This window comes from Microtus oregoni, unplaced genomic scaffold (assembly GCF_018167655.1).
Source record: "Microtus oregoni isolate MIOR12 unplaced genomic scaffold, Mior012 000016F_ref0000370, whole genome shotgun sequence".
Classification (NCBI taxonomy): Eukaryota; Metazoa; Chordata; class Mammalia; order Rodentia; family Cricetidae; genus Microtus; species Microtus oregoni.
The window spans coordinates 38,047,472-38,067,032 of record NW_024543075.1 but is presented as its reverse complement, the minus strand read 5'-3'; the positions used below and the strand labels follow the sequence as shown (position 1 = coordinate 38,067,032).

Genomic DNA, 19,561 nt, shown 5'->3' with positions numbered 1-19,561 from the left:
AAAACACCACTAAAAATTAGATATGGGAATTCCTAAAATTGGAACTTTTAAGGAGCCATAATTTATAATGTTTCTAATTTATGATTTATTAAAAAGCTGAGTTAGTGAGGTAGTTCAGTGAACTGTGAGATCTACATATTAGCAGGATTATTTATTGTATATATAAAATCATCCACCTATGACAACATTGATTTGGGGGAGTTGGGGCACTGGCTTGTAAACAGTTACACAGGAATGAGGAGAGTCAATGACTACAGTCAGTTGTTTTATGATAAATCTTTTCCTGAAAACAGCCAGTGTGCAGAGTTTGTAGCAAATTAGAAGTAAATATCATATGAAAAACTACATGTGAAAAATGAAGCTATATGAAAAACAAATCGTTTTTAAAAGTTGGTTAGTAATTTTAAAATTCAATTCTGATACAGGTGTATTAATTTTTCCCCAAAAGGAAAAGAATTCAAATTGTGTTATCCACCTTGAAGGTCATTATGAAATGGAATTTGGCTGTCACATTTTCTTAACTCATTAGTTTCTAGTGTGTAAAAGAGCTTCACCTGATGCAACAATCTAGGGTTTGTTTTTGGTTTTTTTTTTTTTTTTTTGCTCTAAATATCATTGCAAGTAACTTCAAAACCTTTTGAGAGCAGTAGACTTTTCATTGTTTTGCTTCTACAGAGATTTTTCCTGAAGGCGAAAACTACAAGCCCTTAATTGTTGGAGAAGAGAAACCAGAATGTACTTCAAAAGAAATAAATCCATCAGGTACTGTTGATTCTGTTGAAACAGAAAGCCCAAAGTTTAGTGAGGTGCCTCCACCAACGTCAGAAGGAAATGTGGAAGGTATGTTGTAATGCATTTAAATGAGCTAAATTTTAATTAGTATTGAATCATTGAAGAAATTGTCAAAATTTGTGTGTATGTTTGAGTAATTGATCTCAAATTAGGCTCACTAATTTTAGTAACTATCTTCCCCCCCCCCCCCCGCCCTGTTTTTGGTTTTGAAGACCAAGAGTTTTCAAGGGTTGCGTTAGGAGGGTCGGGCTGGTCTCCTAGAGTGCAGAGTCCCGCTCTCGCTGCTGGTGAGAGCTACGGGCATATAGGACCATGCGTCCTAGTTACTGGCCATTCTATCCCATTATTTTATGGATCAGGGTTGAGTCAAGACTGGGATTGTGATTTTCCTAGTACATTGTCTTTGCCTAAGAGGCCAGGCAATGTGATACTCAGCTGTCAGTGAGGCGACTTGATCATTTTTCTGCCATCTTGGAAGGTACACCTCAAAAGCCGAGTATGACAGGCCCCTCTCTTTGTTTTGAGGAACCTCAGTCACATTCTGTATTCTTCCTATCTTTAAAAAAAAGCTTTTACTATTTTATGAACATGGGGGTTTACCTGTTTGTATGTCTGGTGCCTGCCTAAGCCAGAAGATGATGATGCAGCTGAAGTCTGAGATGATTGCGAGCCAGCATGTGGGTGCTGGGAATTGCACTTGGGTCCTTTGGAAAACACCCAGTGCTCTTAACAGTCGAGCAGTCTCTCCAGCACCTGTTTTTCATAGCTTATATGATTTTATTCTCTGATGACCCGGAGGTTCCAATGTGAAGGAAATAGGATTCACCTCTGAGAGGAGAAGGTTTTTTTTTTTTGTTGTTTTTTTTTGGGGGGGGGGGGTTTCGAGACAGGGTTTCTCTGTGGTTTTGGAGCCTGTCCTGGAACTAGCTCTTGTAGACCAGGCTGGTCTCGAACTCACAGAGATCCGCCTGCCTCTGCCTCCCGAGTGCTGGGATTAAAGGCGTGCGCCACCACCGCCCGGCCGAGGAGAAGGTTTTTAAAGAACCTACAGCCATCTCAGGTGCTACATTAAAAGCTGTGTAGCTGTGTATGGTGTGTATGGTTTTTTGTTTGATTGATTGATTTGATTTTTTTTTTTTTTTTTTTTTTTTTTTTTGCTGTGAGTGTTCTTTAAAGTTAACCAGAGAACTGAACTGGGACCATTAGCACTTCTATTGGTCAGAGCTGTCACAAACCCAGAGTGTGCCCAAGGTAGGGAGCTAGGCCTGCCTCTCAAAGGGAAGAGCATTAAAGAATCTGCAACCATCTTTAACCTACCAGCCTGCTCATTAACTAAAAATACTACATTCTTTCCACAATAGTATTGATATTTTAGTCTCAAAAAATTGCCATGGGTTTTTTCTGAGCTAAATAAACTTCTTTATGATGCTTTGACTTCCAGATACCAACCAGAGGCTGCCAGTTTCCTAAACATTCAGTCGTGAATAGGAATAGCATCTGTCAGAGACTGTGTCCCATGCAGCATGTTCACCACAGTAACCCATTGTGCTCTCAGAGCATGGTTAGTCGTGTGGTACAGAATGATGTCTCTTCCTCAAAAGATGTGTATGTTGGCCTCATGAATGGCATTAACTTCCCTCTAAGAAGAGGCCAGAGAGTCAGCCTTTGTTCTATATCATGCTGAAAATACATGAAGAAAAAGGCTGTCAGTGTACCTGGAGGAAAACCTTTCTCCAGAACTGACTGTGCTGGGATCCTGATGCTAGATTCTCTTGACTGCTGAAATGAAGAGAAATAAATTTCTCTTCAAGCCACCAAGTCTGATACTTTATCATAGTATCCCAAACAAGGCAGTATGTTGTACCCTTAAAAGTTAATAATAAAATATTTAAGAGATAAAATTAACCAGCAGATTGAGTGTGCATATAGTAGAGAGTTTTGAGGTTGGCAAGCTTCACTTTTCCTACAGAGTTGTGGAGTAAATATTTTAGGCTATATGGAAACCGGTCACAAATTGAGTTTAGAGGATAGAAGGTTAGTTTTGATAGAGCTGATGATCACTAGGGAATTGTTAAATAGTGAACCTACCCCTTTAAGAAGCTGATCTCTCTAAGAAGTCCATCCCACAGCCTGGAAAAGCCAGGCCTTGCTCCCCTCAGCTCTTTCTCTGGGACATAGAGTTAAGAAGCTATCTGTGCTGTGGGTCTACCGCCCCTGATTTATAGTGCTACACTGTAGCTGGCTCCTTCATGCTCCCTGTCAGTGGGCTGTGTTGAACAAAATCATGTGATATGGAGCTTCATACCAGCCCCTGGAAGGATATAAAGGTCATATATTTTCCTGTGTTTGTAGAATTTCTCTAAAGTTGATCCCCTCTCATCATCCTGTCCATGACAGCTGTCTCTCTCGTTCTTTAAGCTGTGCCTATTACTAAAACTCCTTTGTGGGTTCTAAGGGAAAGCTCTCCTCCATCAGGCCTTCTCCTTCCTGTTGTCTGTTAGAGGGCGCTGTCCTGCCTCAGAGTGACTGCGTCTCTGTTATCTTAAGGCCGATAAAACTCTCCCAAAGGAAAACTTGTGTCAGCTTCTTTCTAGAAACAACCAACCCATTGCCATCTCCTTTTCTCCCTCCATTTAACAAGAACAGAATTACACATTAAAAGACAAAATAAAAAGGCTCTTCTATCTTAGTACATACCTTGTATGGATGACCCAAACATTCATGTGAGCAACAGATCAAAATTATTAGTATTTGCCTGTCTCTTGTCTTTCACAATAGGGCAAATCATTAGAAATTTGTAAATAGACAAGAAAAGCATATCTGAAGTCCATGAAAAAGTGTGCATGGTGTTGAATTAAGTAAGAAAGTATATGATCTCAGACAGGAAAAAATAGAAGTCTCAGTGGGACTGAAGAGAGGACTCAGCAGCAAAGCACTTGCTGCACAGTTATGCAGACCGGAGTGTGAATCCCAGCACCCCATGTCCGCCATTCTGCAAGCACTCATAACTTCAGCTCGAAGGGATCTGGCTCTTTTCTAGCCTCTACATATATTTACACATACCTTGCATATGTGCATACATTCATGCAGACATATACATGCACATATAAATGGACAAATAGACTCTCTTTAAAGACGGCCAGAAAAATAGTTTCCTAGCTATTAATTATTTGAGGGTATAAGAAAATTGATTTAGCATACTTCAGTTCTTCTCAAGGCCATTGTAAAAGTCCAGGTAATCATATTGGTTTTCTTTTGTGGTTGTTGGAAGATTTCCAAGATTAAAGTTTTTTTACTAAATATTAATAATACAGTCTATTTTCTCATACTTGTAACAACAGGTATCTTTAGTCTTTAGTTTTGATTCCTTTATGCTGATTTACATATTGCTGTAGTTTTAATAAGGCTTATATCTTTTTTTTTTTTGAGACAGGGTGTCTCTGTAGCTTTGGAGCCTGTCCTGGAACTAGCTCTTGTAGACTAGGCTGGCCTCGAACTCATAGAGATCCGCCTGCCTCTGCCTCCCGAGTGCTGGGATTAAAGGCGTGCACCACCACCGCCCGGCATATACCTGACATAATAATGAATATTGTGCACAGTACTCAAGTATTTTTGTTATACCAAAAAAATGAAAGGCCTAGTCTTTCATTTTAGGAATGACTGTGCTACAGAACTAGCCCAGAAAGCTTTAAACAGTTGATTTTCTTTAGTTAAACTAACTGAAATAATAACTTACAGAAAGTTAGTCAGCCCATTCTCAGCAAACTTTACTCTGACATCTCCTGATCTTGCTTTGCAGAACCTGATGATTTGGAGACAGAAGTTCTCCAAGAGCCAAGTAGCACAGACACAGATGGGAGTTTGCCACGTGCTGTTAATGATGTGTGGATTAGTGAGGAAGAAGAAGCTAAGGAAACTGAGTATGTTGTCTTTTTCTTTACTTTTCAAAGCCAGGTCCCTTTGGTAAGCTCTTTAATAAGTAATGCTGTATTAACTAATGTTGTAGTTTAATAACTTCATATTGTAGTACTCCCTATAAAGTAATTTGATTTCTTAATAGATATTAGCATGGGACAGAAATAAAAAACTATATGAAGATAAGCAGTAAATGTCTTGCCAGTCTTTATTCCCATTCAACCAATTTCTGATATTTCTATGCAGATAATTTTTATTATATATAAACAAAATACATAGTCTTTTCAAATACAGTTGCTAATATATACAATGCTTATTAAAACCTTTTCAGTTTTTTAAAATTTGTTTGGGTGTCTTTGAAAGTGTATGCTCACATGTGTGTGCACAGATAAAATATGGAGGCAGGAAGGCGAACTGAATCCCTTGGAGCTGGACCTGTGGTATTTATGAGCTGATCCGTGTGTGTGCTGGGATCCAAACGCTGGTCCTTATGAAAGAACAGTCAGTGCTCCCTCTTAACCACTGAGCAAACTCCATGCTCACTTTGTTTATAAAGTCGGTAGTCAGCAGTTAAAAAGGGCTTACTGCTCTTGCTTACCTGGGATTGGCTCCCAGCTCATAGACCCTGTAACTCTAGTTTCAGGGTATCTGATTCCTCTTCCCTCCTTCAAGGATTCCTGTGCACATGTGATGCACACACACATACACATACATATAGAACAAATACTTTTTAAAAAAGTTTATAGTCAGGGAAATTTTCTCACATTAATCAAAAGTTCTCTATTTTATATTCTATTATATGGATATAAGAAAACTCAATAACCTACTACTTGATGAATGTTCATGCTATGTATTGTGATGCTGCAATGAGTAATGTTTTACATAAAATATTTTTGCAAAATCAGGTGGTTTTTTGAAGCAGAGATGTAATATTTAGATGAATTGCATTTGTAATTTAGTCATTCTTTAGAGTTTTGACCAATGTAAACTTTCAGAATGAATGAATATTAACTAATGATTAGTGATTGGTGAGAGTTTCACTTTGCTCAAAGTAGAAAACACTGTACTTAAAGAGGAAGTATTATATTAAGATTAGAAAATCATTTGGACAAGGGAGTTCAGGATGCTAGTAGATGTGGATTTCATTTTCCTTATAGAAAAGGGCTTTTATTTCTAATAAAACTGTATGGTATTTATTTTGTTTGGTTTGTCTGTCTGTGGCAGGTTGGAAGATAAGGTTGCTGAGCAGCAGAGTGAGGTTTGTGAAGGCAGCATTCCAGGGAATGTGGAGCAGTCTCGTGAGGATCATATAGGTAAGTGCCACTGTAGGAGTCTAACTCTTTCTGGACGGCTTCTTAACACCAGCCTGTCTCATTTGGGCACCATTATAAGTCGTCATAATTCTATTTTAAAATAGGCCTAGAGACTAGGAACCTGTATTAGCTGGCCCAGGATTGTGGTAATATAAGCAGTTAACTTTTTGGTAAGTTGTATTGTTGAAAATGAAAAGAATTTGCTGCTAAAACAAAGCAATATACCAAAGACACTGAGTAAACTGGTATCTTTTTAAAATACTGTTGGTCAAAATATAACACAATATAAACAATTTTTCTCCTCTATGAAAACGAACAGAAAAATTGATTTTCTAAACTGTATTTTTACATTTCTTTAGATTTCTTTATTTTAAAACTTCCAATATAATAAAAATATATATGAAATTAAAATGTTATATCTCCTTATTGGTTATTTATAAGATAGTATACAGTATACTTATATGTATACTTTGATTTTGTTTACCTGGTATGAGTTTTTTTAATTCATTTTTAATTAAAAAATATTTTATATGGCTGAGTGTTTTGTCTGCATATAAGTAGTATTTGTTCCACATTTGGTCATGGTACCCACAGAAGCCAGAAGAGTATAGCATGTCAGATTCGCTGGAACTGCAGTTAAAGATGGTTGCGAGCTGCTATGGGGGGTCCTAGGAGCCACACCCAGGTCTCCTGCAAGAACAGCAAGTGTTTTAGCACCAAGCCATCTCTGCAGATCTTAGGATGGGATGCGTGTTAAATATTACATGATACTTGCTGATATTTTTAGAATTTTAAGTGCTATTCTATAAATTTATGATATAATCTCTTTTTATTCCACAGAGCCTGCAGTAAATGATTCTCAGCAGTCTAGATGTGACGTAGAGAAGTCAGTACCGCCAGAACCATTCTTCCAGAAAGTGGCTCAGTCTGAGCACTTGAGCCTAGTTCAGTCAGAACCAGTTTCACTCCTATCTCGCTCTGATTCACCACCAAAAACTAAAACCAAGAACTCCTTACTGATTGGGCTTTCAACTGGTCTATTTGATGCAAACAACCCAAAGGTAAGTGTGGTCTCATTTGGATGATGCTGTCTCTCCACTGATAGCATTGCCTGATGGCCAGATGGCCAGTGCTGGCTTTTAATTGATTCAAAACCCAAACAAGTACAAACAAAAGCAACAGAATGTCCCGACTTTACTGGATATTGGCTAAGGCTCTTTTTAGTGGTACTAACAAATAGCTTTGGAGCTCTGCTTCTCTCTCAGTAAATATCCTACTTGGGGAATAAGACAGAGTTTATAGCAGGCACTCCGAGTTGCTCGTCTGAGGAATTGTTTTCTCAGCTACCATTCAATGTTACCACACATCAGGTCCCACAGCAAATGCCAATACCTCCAGCTAAAGGATGTGGCTGTTTCAGCAACCTTGATATTCCTGTGATTCTGTTGAGACGGGCCAGAGGAGAGGTGTAAGTCCTTTCCTGATAGTTCCTTGGACTCCTGCACACCACTCTGGCTCTTGTGGTTTTCACTCTTTTATGGGCAGCTTCATTCTACAAGTAGGACTGTGTGGTGCAGAGTGGATACAGCTTCCATCTGGATTCTCTTAGCTCCTCCGCCTGCTTCCCTGCAGAGCTCTCCTCTGGATTTGTAAATTCATTTGCCTACTTTACTTATATGTAATTTTACATATGTATACCTACCAAAATATGTATATTGTTTGTGTAGCTCTTTTTATTGTGTATATTGCATTATTACAGATATTGTTTTGATTGTTTTGATATTATTAAAAATAAGTATAACTTAAAGTCTCTTTTTCCATTAATTGTTGTTAGCATGCAACAATTAATATATATATTCCTTAACATAGCCTGCCCAGTCTTGTCTGCTACTTGTATGTATGTTTCAGGGCTAACCTCATGGTATTGAATCACCAGTTGATGTGCTGCTCCCTGGTGAAGACTGCTTGTCTCACTCTCAGTATTCTTTAGTTGCCTGTAGTTTTTTGTGTAAGACTGAGGCCTAATAGGCCTTCCCTTCTGCTTTGGCATCTCTGTTATTGTTGTTCTTATTCATGCTTTAGCAGTCTTACTGCTAAGACATGGGTGTAGCTCCTGACATTCTTACTAAGAGATGCTATCTTATAGCAAACTCCCTGATCCTCTGGCTCGTACACCTTCCTGCTCCTTCTGCAATGTTCTCTGAGCATTAGCTGAGGGTTGTTTGGTAGGTGTATCCATTGGGGCAGGACTCCATAACTCTGCACTTTTGCTTGTTGTTTTCTGTGTTGGTCTCATTCTATTGCAAAGAGAAGCTTTCTTGGTAAAAAGTAAGGACTGCACTTACACTCTTAGAGTATAAAGATAAACATTTAGAATATACTTAAGGATTATCCTGGTTTAGTAAAGTGGAGGATGTAGGTTCTTCTCCAAGACCCATGACTTCACTAGCCATGGTTAATTGGCTAGGTTTCCAGTGCCAGGTGTGATTTTCTTCTTGTTGAGTGGGTCTTAAGTCTGATTAGCGAGTTGCTGGTTATCGTCAAGGTGTGTGTGCCACTACTGCACCCTTAAAGTTACCGTGCCGTGCTCGTCATTGTTGTGGTTCATAGGCATCATAGCTGGGTATAACTGTTGGCTTTCCCCCTATTTTTGGAAGCTTGCATGAAACGTTCTGGTTCTCTGAAAGCTAGTCATCAGAGCAGTTCTTCAGGTCAGTTCCAGCTGAGAGGCATCTGGGCCGTGCTTTAGCAATAGGCACACTCCACCTTGGGACTGGGAGGACAGTCAAGGGCTATAATGTCAGTTCCAGCTGAGAGGCATCTGGGCCGTGCTTTAGCAATAGGCACACTCCACCTTGGGACTGGGAGGACAGTCAAGGGCTATAATGTCAGTTCCAGCTGAGAGGCATCTGGGCCGTGCTTTAGCAATAGGCACACTCCACCTTGGGACTGGGAGGGCAATCAAGGGCTATAATGTTTTAGGAGTCAGTCTCTTGGAGAATCCTGACGTGGTGCTGGGAATTCTGTTAGATTACTTGTAACACATTCTTAGCAGTACATTTCTATCATTGGACCTCTGTCTCTATTAATCCTATAATTATTTTCATAAAATAAATTTCTACAAGTAAAATCCAAAATTTATAATGGCTGAATTATAGAAATAGTTTTGTGGCTAGAGAAATTGCTCAGTTAGTAAAGTGTAAGCTTCAACACCTGAGTTTGAACGTCCAGCACCCACGTAGAGCCGGGCAGGGTAGTACCCAGTTGAAATCATAGTGCGGGAAGATCGCTGGCATTGCTGTTGAGCCAACCTAATCAAATTGGTGAGCTCCATGTTTGGTGAGATCATGACTCAAAAAATAAGGTAGAGAGAAATGTAGGCCTCCTGTCTACACACACGTGCACATGCAAATGAACACATACACACACACAGAATAGGTTTTGTGCTATTAAAATTCCTCAAAAATGACTGAAGTATATCCATTTCTCCATGTGCTAAAAAGCACCATTATAATTTACTTAAAAGTATCTCTTTAATGAAAAATTAAGTGTTTGCTTAAATTCATATTTTTATATCTGAAATTGACTATTTTGTCTATTTGCTCCTATATATAATTAAATTGCCAGAATTCTTTAATCTTTAACTGTGTTTCAAAATAACATCATTTTGTTTTTCAATCTAGTTGAGTGTCCTTTTTATTGGTAAAGTATTTAATTATTTTTCTCTTAAACTTAGAAATGTTCAATTCTGTTGCTTACTCTAAATAGCAGACATTAGAAGATGTAAACTACCAGAACAGTTTTATAGTCTTCAGCATTAAACCCAAAGGCATTATCAGACATAAGCGCTATCATTTTACTATATGTAATTGTGCACGTGTGTCTGTAGACGCCAGTAGTCAAATTCAGGCATTGTTCCTTAGACATTGTGCACTTTGGTTTTTGAGATAGCGCCTGTCATTGGCCTGGAGCTTCCCAGTTAGGCTAGGCTGGCTCACCACCACGCCCAGGAATCCCTGTCTCTACCTCTCAGCACTGGGATTACAAGCACACATCACATGGTAAGCGTTTTACATGGGTGCTGGAATCAAACTCAAGTCCTCATGTTTGCTTGGCAAGCTCTTTAATCGGAACCATTCGCCAGCTCCCCATGTGCTTTCTGTATAGCTGTCATTAGCCCGAGCTTTTGAATTTATTGCTATTTACTAGGTTAATATTCATATTATTTGATGCTTTTGAATATTGGTGTCCTCTTAAAACTTTAATTGAGCTTAAAAACTTCTATTTGAAGTGCTTACTCTGGAAGATTTTAGCCATAATGCAGATATCATGTAGATTTCTGTGAGAGAAGAGGCAAGAAGGAAAACAGAAGAAACCTAGCAATCCATGGCCATTTCAGACTAGAACAAAAGTTTTCACACCCATTCTGAGATCAGGAAAGCCGTCACTGGGCCAGTGTAGTAAACAGTGAGATTGATAATGGTAGTCAAAACTTCATAACTGAACCATTAAAGTAAAAATTATAAGTAATCCATTAAACCAAAATAGTGTGACCTAACTTCTTACAAAGATTTTCACTGCTCAATCAGGTCTTTTTGTATTAAGTTAAATTACTTGTGTCCTGTTTCTAACAAAGTCTTCTCTCACCCACTTGCCTTCTCAGGGGGTTTACTCCATTGCTTTTCTGCTCCGGCCCATCTTTTCTATAGTGGATCATTTCTTCAGTGTCCTAAGAAATCTCATCGTAAAATGCAAGCCTGGCTTGACCACATGTCTTGTTTAATCACCCACCATCTGTTTCTCTGCTATTCATGTCTACACATCTTAAATATGCTGTAGTCTCTACACATGCATTCACTCCCAACTACATTCTGCACGGCTTTCGACTAACCTGCTCTTGTCGATGTCGGCAGTTGGTAGTACACTGCCATTCCAGAACCCGTTCTCTCCTTTCTTGATGCTGCTACTTCTCAGCAGCATTGGTTTTTTTTTTTTTCAATCTCTAGTAACATTTATTTATCATTTGGGACACGCTCCTTTTCCGTCTTCTTAAGGTGGAATCTTGGGTGACTAATCTTAAGCCTTTCTCCTTTTCCCATATGAGCATATAGAGTTGAACTTCTCTCTGACTATGGTGGTTGCTCTTCTCCAGAAACTACTTCCTCTGCTCATTGTAATTCAGGCCTTGAGACAAGTGTCTTGTTGGCTACTATAGTAGGCCAAGCTGGCTAGCCCAGAAGCTCCCAGGAAGTCTCCTATTCCCTCCCACAGGGGCTGTAAATAGTACAACCATATTGGCCTAACCTGGGTTCTGGAAATCCAAACTAAGATTTTTTACACTTGAACAGCAAGCACTGGACCAACTGAGCCATCTACCCTGTCAAAGTCTTACTTTGTAACCAGTATGAAATCTCTTTAACATAAGCATCCATATGATGTCATCAATGTGACTGGATTTGCATCTGTGATTCTACTTGACTACTTGTTTTGTTCAAAACAGAAACAAAATAGCAAAGCTTTTGTTATTTTTCCTTTATTTGGGATTCAGTGTTTTTAGGATTTCATCTACTCTTTCTACTAGTAGCTTCCTCATATACTTCTTTTAAAAGATTAAATGATCATTCTGCTTTCAAAATAAATCTTTAGCTTCTCATAAATTCTTTTCCAGTAATATTGTACAACCCTGTGTGTAATTGAGAACCTCACAGTGTTACTGCTGCTTCCATCTTTCTGCCTACCTCTGTGTACTTTTTTTCTTCCACTTTGAGAATCAACATTTCTTGTCTAGGCTGTTGATAGCTTTTTTCTTTTTTCCATACTCAGTTTTAAAGAATATATCTACTAGATATAGGGTTATGGTCTTCAAGGTTACACTTGTTTTTGACAAGTTTGTCAGGGAGTAACCCTCATTCCCTTGTATTTAGTGTTCCTTTTAGTATTCAACTACTTTAGAGTACAGGTGTATGGATATCCTTCTTGGAAACTGCTTATTCATTTCCTGACTTCTCTGACCCAAATAATCACACAGAAACTATATTAATTACAGCACTGTTTGTCCAATAGCTTAGGCATATTCCTAGCTAGCTCTTACATCTTAAATTACCTTTTTCTATTAATTTGTGTATTTCCACAAGGCTGTGGCTTACTGATAAAGTTTCAGCATCTCTCTCCTTCGGCAACTACATGCCTTTGTCTTCTTTCCTCCTCTATTTCTACTTGGAATTCCCACCTTGCTGTATTCTGCCCTGCCATAGGCCAAAGCAGCTTCTTTATTAGCCAGTGATAATAAAGTATATTCATAGCATACAGAGGGATCAGAGTCTTTTGATGGTATAGTTGTCATCAAGTCTTTAAACCTTTAGCTATTAGTTTTGTGCCTTTTCTACTATCTTCCTGAGTCCAATTACATACATATTAGACTACTTGATACAATGTCATAAGTTACTGAACCTTCGTTCATTTTGGTTTTCCATGGAGTAGATTTTGTCATGTGTTCAAATTTGCCTGTCTTCCTTTCTATAGTAATAAGCTATTCTCATTCAATAAAAAAAGTCATTTAAGTATTGCTTTAGCATACAAGTTTCTGTTTTTATCTACTGGTTTTCCTACTAGTTTAGGGTCTTTTCATCTTGCTCCTCATATGTTCTGTAATTGTTTAAAGCTGGACATCATAAATATCACATGGCGAGTATCTGGGGTCTGTTGTCATACTTTTAACATGTGTTGGGCTTTTTCAGATAGTCCATTTACCTCTCAGTCCATTTTATATTTTCAAGCTTTTTCAGCTTTACTGGAGCAGATATAAAATTATTTACCATAGAGCTAGTTCAGCTTGTTACCTCTGACCTTCTGCGGCCTCCACAGCATGCCCAGATTCTCATTGAAGACACTCCTCACATCTGGTCAAAGTTCAGTCATCTCTACCTGCATGAGCCTTGAGAATTCTTCAGCCTTCTTAACCAGTCTTCCTCACTCCATTTCCATCTGTAACCTTTTGCCCCAATTCAAACCAGAGCCGTTTTTAATGTTAGGTATCATATCAAGTGGAGAGTTTCACTCTACATGTACATGTAAGACCTTGCAGGGTTTTGTATCCTTTTTGCCTAGTGGAACTCAATCTTCATTTTGTTAGTCTAGGAAGTTCACACAGACTTCAGGTATGTCCTTTTCAGACAGAAGACCAGTTTAATGGCTGGATGCACCTCATTTGTTTCTGTCACCCCAGAATCACTATCTTAGTTGCATGTTGTTTAGTATCTACATTGTTTTATCTGTTTTATCCAGTTTTCTAGTTGTTTTGTGGGAGGCTAAGTCTAGCCCTTGATAGTCTTTCACAGCAAGAACAGGAGTCCTCAGTTGATAAATGTTAGTTTGTCAAGGCCATATCTTGAGCCTTTCTGCTGGCACTGCCCCACAAATACTCTCTGACCTTAATTAAAGTGGGGACACATTTTATGAATCAAATCTTTCTGCTGTCACTTGCATATTTAGTCCACCCACTAGCCATGTCATCCGGTTGGTTTTTAACTAATCTTCCGCATTCTGTTTCTTTGCCTCAATTCAAACCTGAAGCATTTTTAATGTTAGCTATTATATCACACCAGTACTATGCCTAAGACCTGAGATTTTCTGCTGCTGTTAAATTGCATTCCTTCTTCACCATGGTCTGTAAAATTTGACAAGACATTAACCACCTCTCTGACTCACCTCCCAATTGCTCTCATCCTCTTTCCCCTTGATAGTCAAATCCTTCCTATGTTAGAGACTTTGCCTTGACCCAGATTGAGCTTCTCTTTGTTCTTTTTAATTCTAACGCATTTTTACAGTGTTTCTCTGTAGCTTTGGAGCCTGTCCTGGAACCAGCTCTTGTAGACCAGGCTGGCCTCGAACTCACAGAGATCTGCCTGCCTTTGCCTCCCGAGGGCTGGGATTAAAGGCATGTATCACCAAAGCCCAATGAATTCTAACTCATTTTTTACTTTCAGGTATCATTTCTCAAATGTTATCTTCACAAGCCTTGAGCACAGTAATTTCCATCCAAAGTTACCTTTTTATTTATTTTATAATTCATAGAATTCATCTTATTTTTTGTTTATCTTCCGTTAGAGTATTATCTCCTTCAGGCTAACTACCTTACTTACAAATTTTACACACACCAACACACACACATACACACACATATTCATAGTTATAGCCCATGCCTTAGAATATAATGAATGATAGATAAATATTTGGTAACTAAATGGGTGAATAGCAGACATATGGCCCTCCCTGCCATAGCAGACTGAAACTATGCATCAAGATAAATAATCCCTCCCTTTAAAAAATGTACATGTGAGCCAATGAAATGATTCAATGAGTATATGTAATTACGTCCAAGCCAGACAACCCAAGTTCAGTACCCAGGACCCACATGGTTAAAAAAATAAAAAAAACCCAACAACTCCTGCAAGTTATCCTGTTACTTCCAGTAGTGCACCATGGCACACAAATGTGTACCTACCCACATACAAACATATAATTAAAAAAATTTAAATATATGCATACATGAACATAGTTAAAATAGTGATGAGTGAGACTGCTGGTTCATATTCTAGCTAAAGTCTTTTAGTTGTTTAAGTGCCTTAGTTTCTCATATGTAAAGAAGGGATAATAATGGTTTGTTGCCCATAGAATACTAAAAGAGTGAGACCAAGTAAGTGAAGCACTTATGTTCTGCTTGTTTTTCTAGCTGTGTACTCAGTGAGTGTTAGATGCCATCACCAAGGAGGATGAGAATTACAGGAACTCTTAGCAGTTGCAGGAGTTTCTAAGACAGTAATTGTGCACTGTAAGCTTTGTTTATTTCATTGACCTCAAAGTACATTCCTATAGATAATAATATACATTTTTTCAAAGCTCTGAGGAAGGCATTTGGCATTTCTACTGTAATGAGGGGTAAGCAGGTTGTATTTAACATGATTAAACATTACACAGGATGTACAGTCAAAATTGCATGGTACCCTGTTAATATGTACAATTTTTATGTTTTCATGTGTCAATAAAATCAATTTAAGAAAATAAAACTAGTTAACAAATAAACTGAAAAAAAAAGAAACTAAAGTACATTCTTGATTGTGGTTCATCTTTCAATATCCAGTACATATAAAAAAGTTAGTTCCTAAAAGGCATTGTGTATACTAGAAATATTCACATCAGGAATTTATTCACCTATGATAGTTACTAAATGCAAGGTCTATTAGCACAAAAAGATTTGTCTTTAGTTTATGCTAATATTCCTTTGTGCCCTCGCCTTGCTTTGTGCACAGCGTGAGAAACTCTCCAGAAAACTTTTATGTATTCGTCTTAAGAATGTCATTGCAAATGTTGTTTGGCACATCTGTGTCTTTCATGGTCCTAAACTGGGTTAAGTGAATCATTAGCATCAATTCAGTCGATGCTTATCAAGTGGTAGTGTATGCTAGGTGCTCTGTTTATAGTAATGATACGATGTTTGTAAACTGAGTTAAGTAAATCATTAACATCCATTCAGTAGATGCACATCAAGCTGTACTGTATGCTAGGTGCGATGTTTATAATAATGATGTGATGTTTGTAACCAAGAGAGGGAGTGAGTAAGTGGAAAACAGTTGTGACAGTTCCTATAGTGGAGAAATGAAAATGGATAGTGTGCCAGCAAAGAAGAAATGCTTACGTCTGCATTAGGGTTAAGAAAGGAAGGTTGGTGCAGAAGTTTGAAAGGTCTGGACCTTCAAGAGCATTTAAAGCAAACCAAGTTGGCATGGAGCAGCACAGTGTGCTTGAGGTACTGGGGCCTATGAAGGAGCTGAGGCTGGAGCAGACTCGCCGGTTAAGAACTCTAGCTGCTCTTCTCAGCTTGATGTCCAGAACCCACATACATGGGGGGCTTACTCTGTGTAACCGCAGTCCCAGGGAATCGAGGGGTCTCCTCTGGCCTTGCAGTTACTGTACACGTGACACACAGACTGACATGCAGGCAAGCACTCACACACATTTACAAAAGCAAAAACCAAAACTTTGTTAAAATCTCAAAGTGTGAATAAAGTAGTTTACCAGTCATTTTTGTTCCTAATCAATAGTTTTCAAATGTGTGGCTTAGTCAGAGCTTTGTGGGGGGGGCGGGGGGGGAGATTGTATATGTATTTTTTCAAATAAAAAACACACTTTCTGAAGAGATCCAAGTGTTTGTCGGCTCAGATTATTCCTGTCTCCTTGCTCGTCTCCTGTCCTCTGCCGCACAGTTTAATAGACATATCTTCAGAAGCCTAAGAGTCAGGAAATACTAAGGCATACATCGAATGTACTTTAAATAGGTCGTTTTGCAAAGCCCAAATGTAGTATTAGTTAACTGAATTGTACAGTTATGCACACACACGGATAGTAATTAGTGTTTTAGTTGATCACTGTAAGACAGGTCAGGTAAGGAGAGTAATACTTTGATGGCCGTTGTCCATCAGTGGGGATGTAAGTGATGGCTGAAGCAAGCACAAGTCTGTTCTGCCTTTCACACTATTTCCTTATACAGTGGTCCAGACAAGTTGAAGACTATACCCAAGTACATAAATTGTAGTTAAGACTGTGTATTATCCATCAGCGAGCCATTAGCAACTACAGTAGTCACTAACGTTAAGTAAAAGATTTATCTATGTCATAGTCAAAGTGAAATGAGAGTTATAAACTGTGCTGCATTACTGAGGCTAGGAAATATGAGCTGTTTAGGGGAAGCTTTTCCTGGTTTTGGCTCTGGAAAGATTTCTGGAGGTTTCTTTGTACGGGACTCATTTTCCACCCAGGCTGGCTGCAAGCTTTCTACTTGTCTGTCTGTGCTTGCCGAGGACAGGTGTGCATCAGCACAGCTGCTGCCTCCTTTAGATTTAGGAGTAAGTGATGGCTTCACGTCTGTTTCTTCTGCAAACAGAGAAGCACATTTCCTAAGGGAATTCAGTTCAGTGGGTTGGTTTTTAAAATGTGGGTATAACAGTAAATGGATAGTCTCAACAGTAAATTTCAGAAAGTCTAAATAAATTATACTTTCCTCAGGATCTTGCTGGATTATCAGAGGAACAAAGCCCTTACTTTTCTAACAGGCCCATTGTACAGTGTGGCTCACAACAGTGGTTACGCTTGTGGTGTCCTGCAAGGGCATAGATATGTGGGTGGTTGATTTAGATAGCAAGTAAGGAGATGGTAAGGTTAATACTTTGATAGAGATGAACTAATTTCACCAAGACTCTATCCTGGACAAGTAACTAGTCACTTTGTTGAAGGTGGAGGAATTTCTAGTCAAACTTCTTTTTTTTTTTTAAAGCAGTGTTTGCCAATGAAAGTTACACACACACACACACACACACACACACACATATCTAATGTTTTTTTTGTTTTTTTTTATTGAGAAAAGGAGAAAAAAAACAAGTTTCCACCTCCTCCCAGCCTTCCATTTCCCTCCCCCTCCTCCCACTCTTCTCCCCCTCCCCCCACTCCTCCCCCCCTCCCTCTCCAGTCCAAAGAGCAGTCAGGGTTCCCTGCCCTGTGGTAAGTCCTGGGTCCTCCCCCTTCCGTCCATATCTAGGAAGGTGAACATCCAAACTGGCTAGGCTCCCACAAAGCCAGCACATTAAGTAGGATCAAAACCCCATGCCATTGTCCTTGGCGTCTCATCAGCCCTCATTGTTCGCCATGTTCAGAGAGTCCAGTTTTATCCCATGCTTTTTCAGTCACAGTCCAGCTGGCCTTGGTGAGCTCCCCGTAGATCAGCTCCACTGTCTCAGTGGGTGGGTGCACCCCTCGTGGTCCCAACATCTTTGCTCATGTTCTCCCTCCTTCTGCTCCTCATTGGGACCTTGGGAGCTCAGTCCAGTGCTCCAGTGTGGGTCTCTGTCTCTATCTCCATCCATCACCAGATGAAGGTTCTATGATGATATGCAAGATATTCGTCATTATTGCTCTAGGATAGGGTCATTTCATGTTCCCTATCCTCAGCTGCCCAACGAACTAACTGGTAACCTCAGCTTGGGCACCTGGGAGCCCCTCTAGGGTCAAGTCTCTTGCCCACCCTAAAGTGGTTCCCTTAACTAAGAATTGTGGTTCCGTGCTCCCCTATCCACCCTTCCTTTATCCCAATCCTCCTGTTTCCCCATACCCCCCCCTCCTTCCCTTCTACCTTTTCTCTCCCCATCTCCCCTTACCCCCATCCCACCCCACCCCCAAGATCCCAATTTTCTCCCCGGCAATTTTGTCTACTTCCCTTAGCCAAGAGGAAAACTATATGTTTTTCCTTGGGTTCACCTTCTTACTTAGCTTCTTTAGGTTCACCTATTGTAGACTCCGTGACCCTTGTTTATGGCTAGAAACCAATTATGAGTGAGTACATCCCATGTTCATCTTTTTGGTTCCGGGATACCTCACTCAGGATAGTGTTTTCTATTTCCATCCATTTGCATGCAAAATTCGAGAAGTCATTGTTTTTTTACCGCAGCGTAGTACTCTAGTGTGTATATATTCCATACTTTCTTCATCCATTCTTCCATTGAAGGGCATCTAGGTTGTTTCCAGGTTCTGGCTATTACAAATAATACTGCTATGAACATAGTTGAACAAATGCTTTTGTCATATGATAGAGCATCTCTTGGGTATATTCCCAGGAGTGGTATTGCTGGGTCCAGGGGTAGGTTGATCCCGAATTTCCTGAGAAACCGAAACACTGACTTCCACAGTGGTTGCACAAGATGGCATTCCCACCAGCAATGGATGAGGGTACCCGTTCCTCCACAGCCTCTCCAGCAAAGGCTATCCTTGGTGTTTTTGACTTTAGCCATTCTGACAGGTGTAAGATGATATCTCAAAGTTGTTTTTATTTGCATTTCCCTGATTGCTAAGGAAGTTGAGCATGACCTTAAGTGTCTTTTGGCCATTTGAACTTCTTCTGTTGAGAATTCTCTGTTCAGTTCAGTGCCCCATTTTTTAATTGGGTTAATTAGCATTTTAAAGTCTAGTTTCTTGAGTTCTCTATATATTTTGGAGATCAGACCTTTGTCTGTTGCGGGGTTGGTGAAGATCTTCTCCCAGTCAGTGGGTTGCCTTTTTGTCCTAGTGACAGTGTCCTTTGCTTTACCGGTAGAGTATTCATTCTAAAAAATTCTTCAATATGGAGTATTTGAGGTACAGAGTAGCCATGTGTCTGGACAGAGTTGAGAAAGATATACTTTTGGCATGCACAGTTGGCCTGGCCGTTTCCTGGGCTGTTTGAATCACTTTATGTCTCCTCCTTTGCTATTCGAAATAGTAGCAGTGCTTCCAGAGAGCGTCAGGTGTGAGTCTCGATGCCTTTATGATAAGCTGTTATTATGAATGCTTTGTCACACACAATTGCAAACAGAGAGACAACTGAAGAGCTTTAGTGGGCAGCATCCAGTTAGACTGTGACAGGGCAGCTAGTACAGTTTTGTTCTTTACTCTCTGACAGAATGAAGTACCAGTTATGATCTTGCCCATGCCTAGTTTGTGGTGGGAAAGATCATAGT

The 19,561-nt window shown here is 39.4% G+C and overlaps 1 protein-coding gene across 1 annotated transcript in view; it reads left to right on the top strand.

Annotated features, from left to right (window-relative positions):
- The window catches only part of LOC121457368 (serine/threonine-protein kinase Nek1-like), a 45,669-nt gene that overhangs the window by 15,079 nt on the left and 11,029 nt on the right, over positions 1–19,561 (top strand). The window contains 4 exon segments of the mRNA XM_041666039.1: positions 676–840; positions 4,592–4,712; positions 5,932–6,020; positions 6,861–7,081. Coding sequence (XP_041521973.1) covers positions 676–840; positions 4,592–4,712; positions 5,932–6,020; positions 6,861–7,081 — 596 coding nt within the window.